This window comes from Eublepharis macularius, chromosome 1 (genome assembly GCF_028583425.1).
Source record: "Eublepharis macularius isolate TG4126 chromosome 1, MPM_Emac_v1.0, whole genome shotgun sequence".
Taxonomy (NCBI): Eukaryota; Metazoa; Chordata; class Lepidosauria; order Squamata; family Eublepharidae; genus Eublepharis; species Eublepharis macularius.
Genome location: NC_072790.1, coordinates 189,934,462 through 189,952,944, shown reverse-complemented (window position 1 = coordinate 189,952,944; position 18,483 = coordinate 189,934,462). Strand labels below are relative to the sequence as shown.

At 40.4% G+C, this 18,483-nt stretch overlaps 1 protein-coding gene across 1 annotated transcript in view; it reads right to left on the bottom strand.

Moving 5' to 3' along the window:
- Positions 1-18,483, bottom strand: part of USH2A (usherin) — an 843,391-nt gene that overhangs the window by 45,674 nt on the left and 779,234 nt on the right. The window contains exon 63 of the mRNA XM_054970549.1: positions 15,867-16,188. Within this exon, the coding sequence (XP_054826524.1) occupies positions 15,867-16,188 (322 nt within the window). The remainder of the gene's footprint in view (positions 1-15,866; positions 16,189-18,483) is intronic.

Below are 18,483 nucleotides of genomic sequence, written 5' to 3'. Positions count from 1 at the left end.
AGGAGAGAGATAAGCAGATATTAAAAGGTCTTTCCAATACCTGTAATGGCTAAGGGCAACAGCTAATTCAATAGATTCGATCAAAATCACTACTTCTTTCAGTGCTTCTGATTTATTACTTTGGCTGTAGTTAGTCATCACTCATTTTAGTTTGCTTTTCACTGCTCATAAATTATGCCCTATAAATAAAAAGATACAATCAAGGAAATCATATCAATTCATCTACAGCCCTATGGTGTATTTTCCCATGGCATTCACACTAATGTCTTTTTAAAAGGTAGGCTTGTCATGGTATTTGAATATGTTAGAATCACAGTCTAAAGAAGGAGGTCTTGCCAGAATGGAGCCAACTATTGTGTATATGTGTGTAGGGAGTACTTTTGTTTGGTTTAAGAAATAAACATAGATTTGCAAATCATTTACTTGCTATGCTTAGAGATTTAGAAAGGCAAGAACTTTGGCCACCAAAAAGTGACTTTTTAACTGTGTTACATATGAAAAATTTTGATGTGTCATGAGATCAGTTACCTATTATGTCAGCAAGGCAATAATGTACACTACTTTGCGCTCTGTCTTTTCACCATTATAAGGTAGCATATAATAACAAAGACATGATAAACTGACTCCCCCCCTTTAAATGAACAGCAGTTTTTTTGCATATTTGTTCTCTTCATTTATATACCACCTTTCTCTCTAGTGGGGTCCCAAAGTGGTTTTCATCCTTCTCCTTGCCTCCATATTATCCTCATAACAATCCTGTGAGATGGTTAGGCTGAGAGTGTGTGTTTGGGCCACGGTCACCTACTAAGCCTCCATGGGAGACTGGCATTTGAACTTGGGTCTCCCAGACCCTAATATGACAATCTAATCACAACACCATAATGCTATCCAACTCAGGCATAATAATTACTAATAATCAGTTTAAAATGTCATTAAAAGCATGACTTTCCAGAGACCTGTAGTCATAAAAATATTTCTGAAAGGCTAGTAAAGCCAACCATGCCATCAAATGGGTGCTGCCACAACCAAGGCCAGCTCCTGACAGTTGTCAACTTCAGCTTTGACAAGGCTGCAATTCTAATTTACCTGGAAGTAAAACAGGATTTACCCCACTGAATAAAATGGGACTAACTTCTGAGTAAATATTTATAGGATTGCACTGTGAAGATGTTACCCATGCAAAACATAAATATTTTATATTATTATATTTTATATCATATTTTATATTATATATTAATATGAATATTGTACTATATTTAATAACAATAACAATAACAACAATAATAACAACATTAGATTTATATACTGCCCTTCAGGACAACTTAATGCTCACTCAGAGCGGTTTACAAAGTATGTCATTATTATCCCCACAACAAAACACCCTGTGAGGTGGGTGGGGCTGAAAGAGCTCCAGAGAACTGTGACTAGCCCAAGGTCACCCAACTCGCTTCAAGTTGAAGAGTGGGGAATCAAACCCGGCTCTCCAGATTAGAGTCCCGCGCTCTTAACCACTACACCAAACTGGTTCTCTTATATCATCAAGAGTAAGTTTTTAAACAAACACAAAAGTCTGAGTTTCTATGAGAACAGATGCTTGTGGTTGCAATCCTAAACCTCACTAAAGTAGAACTTACTTCTGAGCAAACCTGCTCAGGATTGCTCCCCAAGTCTGAAGTCCGTTGTATGTGCCTAACACTTCTCCATCTTAATTGTCTCTCCATTCTCTATGGATCACTTGTTCTGATTGCAGTTCGGTGCTGCATAAGAAGAAACTTGAGTTTTTAGAACAGCTCAAGGATATTGAGTAGGAAAGTGGGGCACACAAGCCCCTGGAGTGGATGCAGACAGAACCTGCAAATGATGCTTCATATACAATTCTTTGGATCATGGCTTAAGTATGGACATACCACAAAAAACTACACCAAGAAGAAAATCAGCAACAGAAAAGCGTCTATAAAAATAATCTTCTAACATTATCCTTTCACTTTTACATTATCATTTTACTACATTAGTGTCCTTTCCTTTAGGTGAAATAAGTTGAATTGGAAACTTCCTCTGCACCAGAGACCAAAAGTTCTACAAAGATTCAATCCATTCACGGTTGAGCGCTCGATGAAAAGAATGGCACATAATATTTCTTGTTGAGGTAAATGGGTGCCACTCTACTAAAGTTAGGGGCCTTTCATATTGAAATTATTCGCAGTAGTTTAAAAGCAAACAAAATAGGGTATTTTTTCATATAACACCTATTTAGCAAGAGGAACTCACGGTCTCAAAATGTTGCAATGACCATGAGGATAAATGAATTCATGATGGATGTTATCCATGACTAGTGTGACGGCACAAGATCAATATCAATAAAATGCTAAAGGACTGCTTTGAATACCCCAACTGAAAATAAGCAGTTTAACATAGGGAAGTTGATACCCTAAAGGCAACCCTGTCTCTTACTAACATGGGTTTAGGGGTACACAGGGGATGGTACCACATACTTCAAGAGCTAAGTACCTGGATCTATGGACCAAGGTATTGGAATCCCAGGCTGTGGAGAAATTCAGAATTCTGGAAGCGTAATTTGGGTTCCCCTCCTCAGTGCATGGGGAAAGCACCTAGGTTTGAGAACCAATGAATTCCACTGGTCTCACCTAATCAATCACCCATCCCTTGCTTTCATGCTGCATCCTCAAGGATCCAAACTTCCAATCCCAGTCCAGATTAGTCCATATGCCCTAAGTGAATGAAAACATGTACCAAGTGTCCAAATTAATGGGCTTCATGTATAGCTGCCATATAGTATAGAATAGGTGCCCCTCCCAGCTTTATCGGAATGGCAATTATACTTGCTGTTCAGTGTAGTTAGCTGAATTAATTTTAAGTCACTTTAGTAGGATGGGCTCCCATGGAAACCCTCAAATAGACTGGTAAATCTCCCAGTTTGATAAGAATCACAGTTCCTTGCAACTTACTGTATACTGTATTGCTCTGATTTATTTTGTACATCAAAGCTACAAAGGGACAATGAATTGCTACCAGTTTATAGACTTCTTTCCCTTAGAACATGCTCAGGATCTCATATTCAACCATGGCCGTTTCCACACGGCTTACCTTGTTCCGGAAAACAATGAAATCTTGTATGAAGTCACGCGAGAAGATGCTGTTATCATGCGAAATAACGCGAGAAGATGCTGTTATCGTGTGAGAAGACGCAATAACAGCATCTTCTCGCATGATTTTGTGCGAGATTTCACTGTTTTCCAGAACTAGGTAAGCCGCGTGGAAATGGCCCATATGTTTAGCAGAGTCCATACGTTTAGCATTGAGATGACTGAATGAGCTAGAGATGGTGACTGGAAGAAAGCAAGGCCAGAGATTCAGCAAGCTGTCCCTTTTGTAGGTTGTCTGTGCATTCACAGGAGTCCTTATTTAAAAATGCTTATTTCTTTCATACACTAATGGCACGCTGGTATACTACAGTACAAGGCTTGGGGATTTCAACTCTTAACAAAACAAATAGCCTATCAGACCTGCTGGATTGCTCCCAGTACGTGGACTTTTGTTAAAGCCCAAGCCAGGAAAATAAAGGTATCCAACATTCCCGACTTCAGCTGAGCTGTTAATGTCAAACCCATCAAACTGGACCTTGATGACTGACAGCATTTTTTAAAGTGTTGCAAAGAGCCTGCCTGTAGTACCTTAATTTTAGCTTCATTCAGCTGGAGGAAATTTAGTTGCATTTAAAATTTTACGGCCAGCAAACAAGCCTTCAAGAGAGAAGCAGCAGAATCAATATTGTACTTAACTGAAATATAAATCTGGGTTTCATCAGCATAATAGCAAAGCCAATCCCTATACGTTATGAATAATGTGTCTCTCAGGCAACGTATAAATTGTCAACAATGGTGAGGCTAAGAACAAACCCCTGAGGGATGCCACAAGTGACATCAATGTGCAAGGAACAAACACACACACATGCTTCAATAAAATAGATGGCTAAGACAGAAGAAACTGTTTCACAGGCCTGTTAGACAGGACAGGCTGGCCCAATTTCAGAGTGGAACACAATAATTAATTAGCTGATTAAGAACAGATGGTAGAAAACTTATGGCAAATCCAATCAAACATTGCTCACCTAGAGGCCTATTGCATGACAGAGATGACACCAGTGCAGTCTTCCTTCACTGCCATCACTACAATCACACAACTTCCTATGTGGGTAAACAGTAGACATGGGCACGAACCGCATTACGAACCAAAAAACCCCACGGACCACCTGATCGTCTGTTCGTGAACAAGCGGTTCATGAGGGTCCATGGCCAACGAACCAGCATTTGTTGGAAGTCCGGTTCGTTGCGTTCGCCCGCGGTTCATGAAGCCAGACAGTCAGGCACCATCAATCAATTCCCTTGGAAATGATGCTGGGGGAATGCCTGAACTCTGTCTGCACTCCTTCTGTCACCCTGGAAACCCGAATCGAAGCCCAGCTTACCTTGATCAGCAGGTCTTCCTTCCAACCATGGAGCTGCAAATTGGTTACAATTGGTTACATGGGAGAAGACACCCAGGGGGAGGGAGGGGGAAGGGGAGTGTTCTGTAGCCATGGGCACTCCAATCTCATCCCTGCAAACACTGATAGGCAGTTCTGACGGCCAACCCCTTGCACACTGGGCCAACATCAACTGGTGGCTCTAATTGTATCGAATGGGAGTTTCCTGGGGGCCTCGGATTGGTGAGGGTATAACTCCAAGATCCCTATTGCAATCTTGACCAAACTTGGCTGCTGGCTGGAGGAGAACCTGCTAAACAATCCCTGGGAATATGGGCAATCTAAGTCCAACAGGGGCCGTTCTGACGCCCACGAACCACAAACCTCGAACTGGTTCATCAGCGGGAACTGTTCATTTCAGTTCGCTGGTTCGGGTTCAGCGGCGGCACCAAACCATGAACCCCTGGTTCATTAAATTTTTTTGGTTCATGCCCATGTCTAGTAAACAGCTTATATATTCTGCTTTCTGTTCTTTGGAATAGTTGAACCTTTCTATAGCTCTCTAAGACAGTTTAGGAAAGGTCTTTTTGCACCCAGATTCATTCACATCTGCTCCAACCAATGTCTACATCTAATGGACAGGGTTTTTTTGTTCCTGTTACCAAAAACAAACCCAAACCTGTATGAACAACCCCCTTTCCTTTTGCTCTCACTATGCTTGTGAGAGGTATGATCCAGAAAGGGAACTATCTCCTGCCCACATGCTGGAGATTCCACAAGAGAACAACTATCAACTAAGACACAGGACAGATGTGCCAAGATGGCAGTGATATCCAGTGGATTTCCCTTTTTCCTGATCAAACCACAGTGGCAAAATAACATTCACATCTTGTTCTGTACTGGAACCTATCCTCTTGCTACCATTTGGGGTGGGGAAGGTTCTCCCCACCACTGCACCTTGTTAATTCGTTTTACTATTTGTATATTGATTTTAGTTTTTGTTTGTATCGATTTTAACTGTTCACTGCCCAGAGCCCCTGGGGATGGGCAGTATATAAATTGAATAAATAAATAAATAAATAAAATTTAATTCCAGAAGGGAATTTTCAGCATTCCCTCCCCCCCATTTTTGTTGCACATTCTAGGAACAAGGTTGTTGTGATACCAAAGATAGATGTAACCCAGGTTTATAACATGAGTGGCTCTGGACAGAGTAAACAAAGCAATGCAGGGCAGGAAAGTAAACTGCCCTCCTTAGCCAGGAAGCTATTCACAAAAGCCCTGTTCGCAAGTTCCAGTGAATGCATGTACAATCTGTGTTCAGTGTACACTGGATTCTACTTATATATGAGTTGAATAATTCTCATGTATCATTCGATGCATATACTGCTGAACATGTGAATGAAAACCCACATTTTTCAAGGTTTCATTTGTAAAGTAAATGCACAATGGCTCTTCCTTACAAACAGGTGAACACATATACATGCAGGTTATCTGTGTCTTCTCCGTAACATGTGACCAGGGCTATTGTCATGTAGTAGAGAAATCCAGGTAGAGAAGCAATGTGGAGGCTGAGCAGAAAGTCTTCTAAAACAGTACTCAAGGGTGCCATCATAAGAGGGAGGGTACTTGGACTCCCTGTTCCCACCTGTAGTTTGGGAATCATTTGGAAGAACCAGAATATTTTTGTAAGACTATATGTACACTGATATCTCATTTATATCTCTTCAAATGCACCTAGTGAATGCCACCAATTAGTTCATGTTTTAGTCTTTATTAAAGCTCATACCATAATAAATATGTTTGGTTTCACAGGCATCTTTTTTGTTTGAGGTTTATTGTTGGTCCATGTCCAATAGTGATAGCCTGTCTTTTAAAAACTAAGAATAAAAAAACCTTCTCCCCATCCCCTTAACCTCAGACATCCAAAGTCTAGTAAGTTAAGGAGGTCATACTGCTTTCGAAAGATATTAAGTACCTGATTTCAAATACAAACACTTACCTCAACTATAATGCATCAGACAGTTTCTGAAAAGATTTAACAGTTTTGGTAAAAAGAAGCCCAAATGGAAGAAAAATATCCCCTCAGGTACATTAACTGTGTGTGAGAAAAAAAAGGTTCTACCCTCTAAAATGAAGCAGTCTGTTTTGGAAAGAGTCCTAGCAGTTACCTCATTCCTTCATTTTAAGGAAAATTACATCATTAGAAAGAGGAGGAAATCAAGTATCCAGAGAACCATAATCAGTAATCGAAAATGGGCTTTCCAAGAATGCCAGACATCTCCTTCAGAACAGGGGACATAGAATCCCATGCTTCTCAATGTAACTATCCGGGTTTGTTGTAAGCAAGCTGTCCTTCCCACACAGAGACCCCAAAGGACTCTGACCCAGCTGTCAGATAATGATTTTTTTTTTGAAAATTTTTTTTATTGGGTTAGAACATTATTTTTACATTTACATTCAATTTTCCCCAATTTTTTCATCTCTAACCCCCTCCCTTTCCCCCCCTTTTTGTTGACTTCCAACAGCTTTCCCACCCTTTGTCCCCTTTCCCTTATTTTTATTAGCTTCCTCTATCTAAAACAAATATGTATTCTCCATTATTCTAAGCAGTACATCCTTGACTATTTTTAACATTGTATGCCCAAACTGTAAGTCTTTGTTTCCATCTTAGATAAACAATTTATCCCATTTTTCAATTTCAAATATTTCTATATATCATAAACCATATAGATCATACATTCATTTATATCAAACAATTTGACTTATTCTCTATATATTACTCATTCTATCTTTTTATAATAATTCTATATATCTCTCATCACGTAGTCAATCAATTTGACCCATCTATATCTTCAGACATTCAGTTTGGTACAAAACTTACCAAAAAGAAAGAAAATATTGTTAGTTAATCCTTATATTTAAACCTTATAGTTAATTATTTTCTCTATGTTCTGTTTATTAACCTATGTATATCTATATATATATCAATCTATTAATCTGACTGCTTATTAATTCACATTTATCTCTTCACCCCCCGGTAAAGTCTCCCCCCTCTACTTCAGTGCTTCAGTAGTTCTCAAACTGCCACAGTTTTCCTCCCACCTCCCATTTCTTCTCCAGGTATTGTTTCAGCTTCTCCCAGTCTGTGTTGAACTGCCCTGAGTCCAGATCTCTCAGTTTTCTTGTCATCTTATCCATTTCAGCCATATACAGCAATTTGTAAATCCAATCTTCAATAGTTGGCACTTCTTGTACTTTCCATTTTTGCGCATACAGAAGTCTAGCTGCTGCTGTCATATAAAATATCAACGTCCTGTATTGGGCTGGAATTCCCTCCATTCCCAAGTTCAGTAGCAGGAGTTCTGGGTTCTTATTAATTTGAAATTGTAAAATTTCACTCATTTCTCTTATTATTTCCCCCCAGTACTGCCTAGCTACCTCACACGACCACCACATATGATAGAGGGAGCCCTCATGCTTCTTACATTTCCAGCATTTATTAGAAGTATTCAAATTCCCTAGCGCAATCTTCTTTGGTGTCATGTACCAACGATAGATCATTTTGTAGATGTTCTCTTTGATATTAGTACATGTCGTTGTCTTCATTGTAGTTTTCCACAAGTATTCCCATGCCTCCATTGTTATTTCTTTATTAAAGTTTATAGCCCATTTCACCATTTGCATTTTAACTATCTCATCCTCGGTATACCATTTCAACAGTACTTGGTATACCTTGGATATTCTTTTCTTATCTTCTTTAAGAAGGGTCTGCTCTAGTTCCGAATTCTCTATTCGTATACCTCCCTTTACAGAGTCCGAATTATATAAGTCTCTGATCTGTCTATACTGGAACCAGTCGTAGTTAGGTGATAGTTCCTCTTGTGTCTTTATTCTGAGTTTGGATGCTTCAGTTTTAGTTATTTCCTTGTACGTTAAACATTGTTGTTCATTATCAACAGCTCTCGGGTCTATCACCTCATACGGAACCACCCACAAAGGAGTTCCTTCTTGTAAATAAATTCTGTACTTCTTCCAGATTATATATAGACTTCTCCGAACAAAGTGATGCAGGAACATCGAGCTGACCTTTACTTTGTCATGCCATAAATATGCGTGCCATCCAAATCTTTTTTTATATCCCTCTAGGGCTAGTAGTTTCTTGTTCTTTAATGTCATCCATTCTTTCAACCAAACTAGGCAGATTGCATCATGATAAAGTCTCAGATTGGGCAGTTGCATTCCGCCTCTTTCCTTTGCATCTTGTAAAACTTTCACTTTCACTCGAGGCTTCTTGCCTGCCCAAACAAAATCTGATATTTTCCTCTGCCATTTTTCAAATTGTTTAGAGTCTCTGATGATTGGTATTGTCTGTAGCAAAAACATTACTCTTGGTAACACATTCATCTTAACTGCTGCAATCCTGCCCAACCATGACAAATTCAGTCTATTCCATTTAATCAAGTCTCTCTCTATCTGAGTCCATAGTTTTTCATAATTGTTTTTAAATAGATCTATGTTCTTTGCAGTTAATTCGATTCCCAAATATTTCACTTTACTTGTTACTTCACAATCCGTTGTTTCCATTAACAATTGTTGTTTCTGCTTAGTCATGTTTTTGCATAGTATCTTTGACTTCTTTTTGTTAATGAAGAAACCTGCCAAGTCTCCAAACTCCTTGATCTTATCTATCACTCTTGGCATGTTCTCCAATGGGTCCTCTACAATTAACATTATGTCATCCGCAAATGCTCTGACCTTATATGAATAGTCCTTTATTTTTATTCCACGAATTTCCTCATCTTGACGTATTTGTATCATCAGAATCTCCAATACTAGAATGAACAACAATGGAGATAACGGGCAACCTTGTCTTGTTCCTTTACTTATCGTCAATTTCTTGGTCAATTCATCATTCACCACGATTGCTGCAGTCTGGTCTCTGTAAATTTCCTTAATTGCTCTGATGAATCTTTCTCCCAATTGTAGCTTTTCCATAGTGGCAAACATAAAGTCCCAGTTTAAATTGTCAAACGCTTTTTCAGCGTCTACAAAGAAGAAACCAACCTCTTTGTCACAACGCTTATCATAATATTCAATAGCGTTGATCACTGTCCTTAAATTGTCTCTTATTTGTCTGTCTGGCAAAAAGCCTGCTTTTTCCTCCTCTATGACTTCCGAGAGCCACCCCTTCAATCTCTCCGCCAATATCTTCGCAAAAATTTTATAGTCATTATTGAGTAACGATATAGGTCTATAATTTTTCACATTAGTCAGGTCTTGGCCCTCTTTTGGGATCAATGATATGTTCGCTTCACTCCAAGTGTCTGGAATCCTTTGATCCCTTAAAACCCCATTCATCACCTCTTTTAGGAATGGTGCCAGTTCATTAGCCATTGTCTTATAAAATTTAGCCGTAAGTCCATCTGGCCCTGGCGCCTTTCCTAGATTTGCAGATTGTATTGCCTTACTTATTTCCTCGTCAGTTACTTCACTGTTCAACTTATTTCTCCAAGCTTCCGAGATTTCTGGAAGTTTGGTTTTCTCCAAATATGACGCTATTGATTCTTTGTTTACTTCTTTTTTATTATACAGCTTAGCGTAGAATTTATAAAAGGCTCTACTAATGGTAGTCTGCTCCAAATACGTTTTGTTGTCTTCACAAATTTTATTTATTATATTCTTTTCCCTTTTCTTCTTCAATTGCCATGCCAGATACTTTCCAGGTTTATTAGCACCCTCAAACGCTTTTTGATTCAGTCTTTTAAGATTCCACTCCAATTCTTTATTGCTCATTGCTGTTAACTGTTCTTGAAGTATTTTAATTTCCTGGTATACCTTCTTTTTCCCTGGTCTCTTTTTTAGCTGTATTTCTTTGGCTTTTATTTTCTCCTCAATCTCTTGTCTTTTCTCCTCTTTCTTCTTTCTTGCTCTACCATTTAAGTCCATTAGTATGCCCCTTACAACCGCCTTGTAAGCATCCCAAACTTTATTGGTTGGTACTTCTTTATTCACGTTGTATTGTATAAAAAACTTTGTCTCTCTTCTCAATGTTTCCATATTCTCTCTTTCCTGTAACAAGTCCTCATTTATTCTCCATGCTTTCCTTTTTCTCCTTTTTCCAAATTTCCACATAATTGGGTTGTGATCTGAGCCTACCATCGGCATTATTTCTACCTCCTTAGTCCATAGCGCTAAGTCTTTTGAGGCCCAGATCATATCAATTCTTGATAATGTAGAATGCCTTGCAGAATAGAAAGTAAACTGTCTACTTTTAGGGTATTCTCTCCTCCATACATCTTCGAGAGTCTCTTGTTGAATCAACTCAAAAAAAAGCTTTGGCAATAGTCCTCTTTTCTTTTGTGCCGTTGTAGTCTTTTTGTCTAGTTCCAAGTCTGTCACTCCATTGAAGTCTCCAGCAAGAATTATCTGGTCATATGCAAGATCGTCTAGATGCTTCCTTAAATCCTCAAAGAAGCTTTCTTTTGCACCGTTAGGTGCGTAAAGTCCGACTACCAACACTCTCTTTAAATTCCAAATGCATTCCACTGCTACAAATCTAGCTTCCACATCTCTCATAACAAATTTTGGCTGTAGCTCCTCTTTTATGTACAACACCACTCCTCTTTTTTTCTTGTTGGAGGCCGCTACAAATTCTTTGCCCAATTTTCCAGATTTTAAATATTTTACATCCTGTTTTCTAATATGGGTCTCTTGCAAACAAACAATATCACATTTTTGTTTTAGTAGCCAGTGAAAAATATTTTTCCTCTTATTCGGTGAGTTTAGTCCATTTACATTCCAAGATAATACTTTACACTCCATATTCATAGTCTTGATGGTAAGTCTTTTTCATTGTCCTTAATAAATCGCTCCATCTCTCGCTCAGATCTGATGCGTTTTTTTGCCCCTCCAAACTCAAAGGACACTCCTTCCGGTAACTCCCATCTGTACCTGATTTTCATGTCCTTCAAAATCTGAATTAGCACTTTATATTTTTTCCGGTCCAATAACACTGATCTGGGCAGTTCTTTCATTATAATAATCGTCTTGCCATCAATCTCCAATGGATCTTGAAACTGTTTTGTCACAATCCTCTCTTTCATATTTCGTGTTGTAAACTGCACAATCACATCTCTTGGTAGTTTCCTCTGGGTTGCAATTCTCGAATTCACACGGTATGCCACGTCTAGGATAGCCACAACTTCCTCCTCCTCCTTCCCCAGGTATTCAGCCAACACCTCAGTCATCTGTTCTTGCGCTGACTTCCCTTCCACTTCTGGCAAGCCGCGAAAACGTAGCTGCTTCTCCATGTGTTTAGTTTCTGCAACTGACATTCTCCCCTTCACCAATCTCATCTCTGTTTGTTGCGTGTCTGCTAAATTCTCCATCGCGTCTTCTACTGTTTTAACTCTCTGCTGCGTTCCTTGTAATTCACTTCGTATTGTTTCCATGCCTTTTTTCACTTCTGACAGCTCCGATTTTACTGTCTGTGTAACCTCTTTGACCTCTTTTATCAGCTCCAATTTCGTGTCCTTAAGTTCTTTAATCATGTCTAAAAGTTTTTTATCCAAATTTTTATCCAGGTTTTCTATTGCCGATTGCCACTCTTTTTTTGACATCGTGGGGCTTGCTTTAGCTCGCTCCCACGAATCCGCTCTCTTCCTTAACTCCGTGGCGTAAAATTTAGCGTTTTTCTGTTTTAAATGTCCCAATCTTCTTTTAAAAATTAAATTTTAAAGAGTCCAAAATGTCGGGCGTCTTTTCTCTATGGTTTCTCTATGATTTTGTAATCCAAGATGGCCTACTTCCTCTTCCGCTGAAGCCGCGACCCTTCCCCTTTCAAAAATGGCGATTCCCTACTTCCTGCTCTCCAGCAAGGGCCGCTTCTCTCCAGCCACTCTATTGTTATTACGCACTTCCTGTCTCCCGTCTTCCCACAGCAGATCTCGCGATGGTATCTTTTTCTCACAGCTCCGAAGCCACAGGTATTCAAAACAATAGTCCGATTTCTTTAATAACTTCTTTAAGCTTAGTCTCTTTTCAAATACAATTCCTGCCGAGTCTTCCCCTCCTTTTCACTAGTCTGTTGCAGTTTAAAAATCTACTTTTTTCCTTCTCTGTTTTTATCAATCTGTCCCGTATCGGAAGATAATGATCTTTACCTTCTCTTCACTTTTCTCGGGTTGTAATCGCTGTTTCAATTTTAAGTTCTCCTCTCAGCTTCTTCCCCCAATCGAAGCTTGGGTATGTAGGTCTTATGCCAGCCGAATTGGCCCCAAAACTGCCGCAGAGATTATAGCCGACCCGTCGCAAGGTGGGACCTCAAGGATCGGGAGGGGACCCGTTGTGTAGAGCCCCCCCTCGTCCGAGATCTAGCTCACCCTAGGGTCTTGAGCGTTCTTTGCCTGCTCCCCGCCTGAGAGCAGTCGGCCGCGGGCTATTTTCACCCCACCGGCCGGTTAAAACGGCAGTCCGGTCAGCTCCGCAAGTGGAGCTGCGTTAGACCTCCATGAATCCCAAACCGGAAGTCAGCTGTCAGATAATGATGATGATGTGTCAACAAGTCACAAGCGACTAATGACTAGACATGGGCATGAACAGCATTACAAATGGAAAAAACCCCACGAACAGCCCATTCATCTGTTCATGAACAAGCCATTCGTGAGGTCCCATTCTAAACGAACAAGTGGTCGTTGCAAGCCTCGTTCGTTGCCTTCATCAGCCATTCGTCATGCCAGACAGTATAGCACCTGCAATCAATCCCCTTGGCAACCAGAGGCAGGGACTGAACTCTGTCTGAACTCCTTCTGGTTTTCCTTCTGGCTTTAACCCTTCAAAGTAGCTTCCACCAGAGAGTCCCGTTTTTGCCACTGTGAAGAGAAAATGACACCAAAGGGGGGGGACACCCATGCATCATGCCTTTCCCCGGGGTGCAATCTCTCTGAAACTTGGGGGATCTTCGGAGGACAGTGAGGACTATGTGTCCTGCAAATTTGGTGGGTATTGGACATTGGGATGGTCAGTTTGTGGGGTGTTTAAAGGGCCCTGCCCCTTGCACGTGGCAGGAAAGGGCCCTTTAAACTATCAGCTGGCCAGCAGTGGGGGGGAATCCCCACTGCCACCTGCCAGCTGATAGTTTAAAGGGATCTTTAAAGGGCCACGAACATTGAACAACGAACATATTTGTGAACAGCGTCATATTCATTACTGTTTGTTGTTCATTGTTTGTGGATGGCAATGAACAATGAACAGCTTGTTTGGGTTTTTTTTCCCATTCATGCCCATGTCTACTGATGACAATCCCTCATGGCATTTTCAAGGCAAGAGATGAACAGAAGTGGTTTGCTATTGCCTGCCTCATCTTCCTTGGTGCTTTCCCATCCAAGTACTAACCATGGCCTGTCCTTAGCTTCTGAGCTCTTAACAAGTTCTGGCTCATCTGGGCTATTCAGGCCAGAGAATCAAATGAAATAATACAGCTTGATATCAAAGCAGGGGGCCCTAACTAGCAAGAGAATGCTTCCATGGGGGAGCAACACACTTGCTCAAAAGTGCATAAGAGCACCTTGATTAAAGATTCAAGTTAATTGATTATAGATTAAAGTCTTCAATTGATTAAAGATTAATTTATTAAAGATTAAAGTCTTCAGCCTCCAGAAGCTCCTTCACACCTGAGATTGACTCAAGTTTGCCGGTTAATAGCCTAAAGCTATAGACTTCTCCTCTTATGCAGCCAAATCCTGCAATTCAATCTGAAAACTAGGGAAATATCATTAAGCTGCTACTTAGACTTTGTTAGAAAACTGGACCAGCTCCTCAATTCAGGTCAATCATCCCACCTAAGAATCTTGCTTCCCAGCTTCTGAGTTTAGCAACCCACAATCATGATCTAATTACAGCCTCATCCTTCTCAAAACTCCTAAAAATGACATCTCAAGCCCGTCCAACTCTGTAGCTGATTTTGTATCCAACTTTGCTTCCCAACTTTGAGACCGGCTTGCTTTCTGGATCTCTGCCTTTCACTGGATCACCTAATCCCTCCCTTCAGAACTCCAATTATTTAGGTGGTTTTGGTTTGGATATTTTCTTTGCCCCAAATCAGCTTTCTGTCTCTTCCACTCCAGATCATAGCCCCATGCACTCTTCTCTTCACAACAAAGGCAACATCTGTTTCCTTTTCATCATTTATTTTCCCTTAGATTCCTCATTTGCCCCAATCAGACAACAAGCATGAGTGGCATTGCTAGTATTATGTTACTGTTTTGTAGTGTTGTTTATGTTTCTGCTTTCCCTTGCATTTCATCTTTCTGTCCTTGTAACTTGTTAGCAAATAAATATTACTTCTTTTTGAGATTTACTCTCTGTCTCATTTCCGCCCTCCTAATCAGAGTGCTGTGCTAAATTGGGACCAAGGTATACATCAGACTGTTTGATCCAAAAAAAGTTGCCCTGAGGGCACTATCCAATATTACACACACAAAGAATGCTTTCCATACTCAACATAAGAACCTGGTTGAGTAACAGGCTCACCAAGAATATTTTAGCCCTGCTCACAAGTTACAGTGAACAAGCATACATCCTGCATGTACATGCATACGTATGTTTTTAAGGAAGTGCTCATGTGCATTCATTCTACAAATGACACTGGGAACTAGTCCTTGGATAAAAGTGTGGTTTCAGTCACATGTTCAGCTGTACACATGTTGAACGTAACAAGCAAATTACTCAACACATGTATAAAGAAAAATCAAGTGTATACTGTACACAGACTGTACATATGTTCACTGTAACTCAGATCTTCAAAGGCAAGAATGAGATTCATTAAGCCTCATGTTTCTGAGGAAAACATGCTGAAGTAATTGCTGAAGAGAAGGAGTTGTCATAACCTTTCCCCCAAGATTCATGAAATGCCTAAGAGCCACAATAAGATTATACTGCTCAGGCAATGCAATAGCTTCCTGAAATAGCTCTGTGGGGGCCTGATAGTTACACAGAACTGATAGTTACCCATAGTGAGACCAAGATTGTGGTACAGCTATACATAGCAGGCCAAAAAAAGTTATAGCTGCATAAAAGAAAGGAAAGAGGGCCATTTCGCACCATGCCCCTGGGAATATGACGGCTTTGGTATGTGACAGAACAAGTCTATGCAAAAACTTAAGTTTCTTTGACTTAGTCAAACAAGTGATGTTGAGTGTTTTTCTCATACAACTCTGTGACCAAGTTTTGATCTATAATGATTTTGCAGAAGCAACAGCAGTATTCAAGGCATTGCCCATTACAGGGTATTAACAATTTAACAAGCAAAGTTCTCTGCTGAAAGACCCCAAATTTTTCATTTTATGTGAACTTTCAGGTACATGTTAGCTTAGTTTCATACCTGATATTCATATTCTGTAAAAGGCAGGAGCTTGTTATCTTTGAAGGATGTGGATGAGCCATTATACACAAGTACCAAGTCTATATTGAGTTGGCTGTTTGTTGCCTGTCTTCGGTAAAGCTCATAATACAAGATCTTTCCATTTGGCTTCTTTGGACCTGTCCATGCCACAGAAAGAACAGACTGGAATCCATCGCTGTTCGACTGTATATCTATTAGAGGGGCTGGCTGTATTTCAGGGGGTGCTTCCAGAGTCTGTACAGAAGCCCATTCACTGGAAGTACAACCCAGAGGAGTGCAAGCTTGCACTTGGACTTCATACCTTTAGAAATATAAATTAGAACACAGTTAGTAGAATATATATTTGTGTATACGTTACATGAAAAAAATTATAAAGTAAAAGGTATTCCCAAATTGAGAGGTTATTATTAGCAACATTTTTGCTATATTTGAATTTAGACCGACTGACCAACTGACCGACAGTGTTAATGGATGCTATGACTGATTGTTTTGTTTCTCCTCTTGGATCTTGGTAAAGTGCTAGCATGGACATTTAGCTGAATTCCTCATATAATCTTTGGCCTAGAGCCCTACTTGTGCTTCAATTAACATATGGCGCTCCTGCAAGCATAATTTTTTTAATTCACTCTATAAATTGTTCCCTTTGTGTGACTATAGCTGTTTAAAGTGAATGAAGAAATGTGTGTCTACATGTGAGTGAGGGAGAGAATGCTTTGTGAATGCATTGGAATCCCCATGACCCACCAAATCAGTTTGATAGTGTTTATTTCTTTGGAACACTAAAGTGTTCCTTTATTTGGATGTGATAATTCTTATATTTCCTTTGAACTGGGAAAAAAAGTTGTTATTAACATTTCTCTGAATCTGCAGTCTAGTTAGATAAACTAGATATGTAAGCTCATCCTATCTCTTAGAAAGATTATAATTTGAAACATATACTAATAACCAAGTGGCCCTGATCTGATGATACTTAAATCTGGAGACTGGACCCATGAACAGACAAGACTGATCTTTCTACAAACTTGAAAAACACTTCAAGTTTGCAGAAAAATCTGAAATCTAAAACAACAACAACATGGGAGGGGGGTATTTATTGTCCAATCTGAGTGCCAACAAAATAAATAAAAATAAATAAAAAGAAGAGTTTTGTTTATTGTTTACAAGATTGAGCTGCTGTAGCACTGTAGTTGAGTAGTCTGGTTGTGAATCAGCATTCTACTGGTTGGAATCCCACTACTGCCATGAGCTCAGTAGGTGGCCTTGGATAAGCCACTCCTCTCAGTCCCAGTTCCCCAGCTGTATTGTGGGAATAATAAGAACACTAACTTGTTCACTGCTCTGGGTGAGGTCCTAATCTGTCTAGCAGAGAGGTATATAAGTGCAGTTATTGTTGTTATTGTTATTTTCCTAAGTTTACAAAGTAGAACATCTTTATAGAAATGGTATTTTTATGGTTCTGTTTAAACTACATTCTTCCTGTGTCATTTATGCTTCCACATCAGGCAGTCTTAAACAGAGTCACACCCTTTTAAGTCCATTGAAGTTAATGGGCTTAGAAAAATAGCAAAGAGTCCAGTAGCACCTTTAAGACTAACCAACTTTATTGTAGCATAAGCTTTCGAGAGCCACAGCTCTCTTCGTCATATGCATGGAGGGTATGAAGAAACTGGCCAGAGATATATAGGTGGTGAGGGGAGGGGGGAGAGGGTGCAGGGAGTAAAGGTCATGTAAATGTAAATAAGTTCCTGAAAGAGGTGGAATGCACAATCCAGGCTGGGTGTGACCCCTCTCCTCCGTGGCAGAATCTGAATAGAATGCCTGAAGTCATCTGACGAAGAGAGCTGTGGCTCTAGAAAGCTTATGCTACAATAAAGTTAGTTAGTCTTAAAGGTGCTACTGGACTCTTTGCTATTTTGCTACTGCAGACTAACATGGCTAACTCCTCTGGATCTGTGGGCTTAAAAAGGTGCAACACAGGTTAGGATGGCACTGTTTTCCTCCTTTTCCCATTAGTGTTGCACACTTGCAGGCCTGCGCCAAAAGGGGGAGAAGAGTTAGGAGACAAGGTGACAAAATACACCAGACAACCACGATGGAGTTAAAGGAGGCCACAACTTTATTGATTTACAGGTCACAGAGCATTGGCACTGCATAGGGCACTGATCCAAACATAGGCTGACCTGCCTGCTAGCTGATGACCGCCATGCCCACCCAGACCCCTGCTGAGGGGGGTGGGAAACTATGGGATGACAGCCAGTGGGATAGATACCATGTGGGTATACACCCCTGTGCGGATCCTCTGTCACCTGGGAGTGAGGTGGATCTGATAGCCCCCAAGCTGGGTATGCACCTGCCATGCCACACTCCCCAGACTCCTTAAGGGGATCCCCACATAGAGAAACTGAGCTCATGGGCCCTGTTACCCCCGCCAAACGGATCGGTGCTCAATGCCCCAAACTGCCTGCTCCCTCCAAAGTTGTGATGAAAGGGAGGGCTGGGTGGGATGCTGGCCATGAGGCAAGTATAGAGGGCAAGGGCCTGCCTCCCTTACAAGGGACAGCAGTGGACCTGCGAGGAGAGCAAGCCTCTCAGGTCC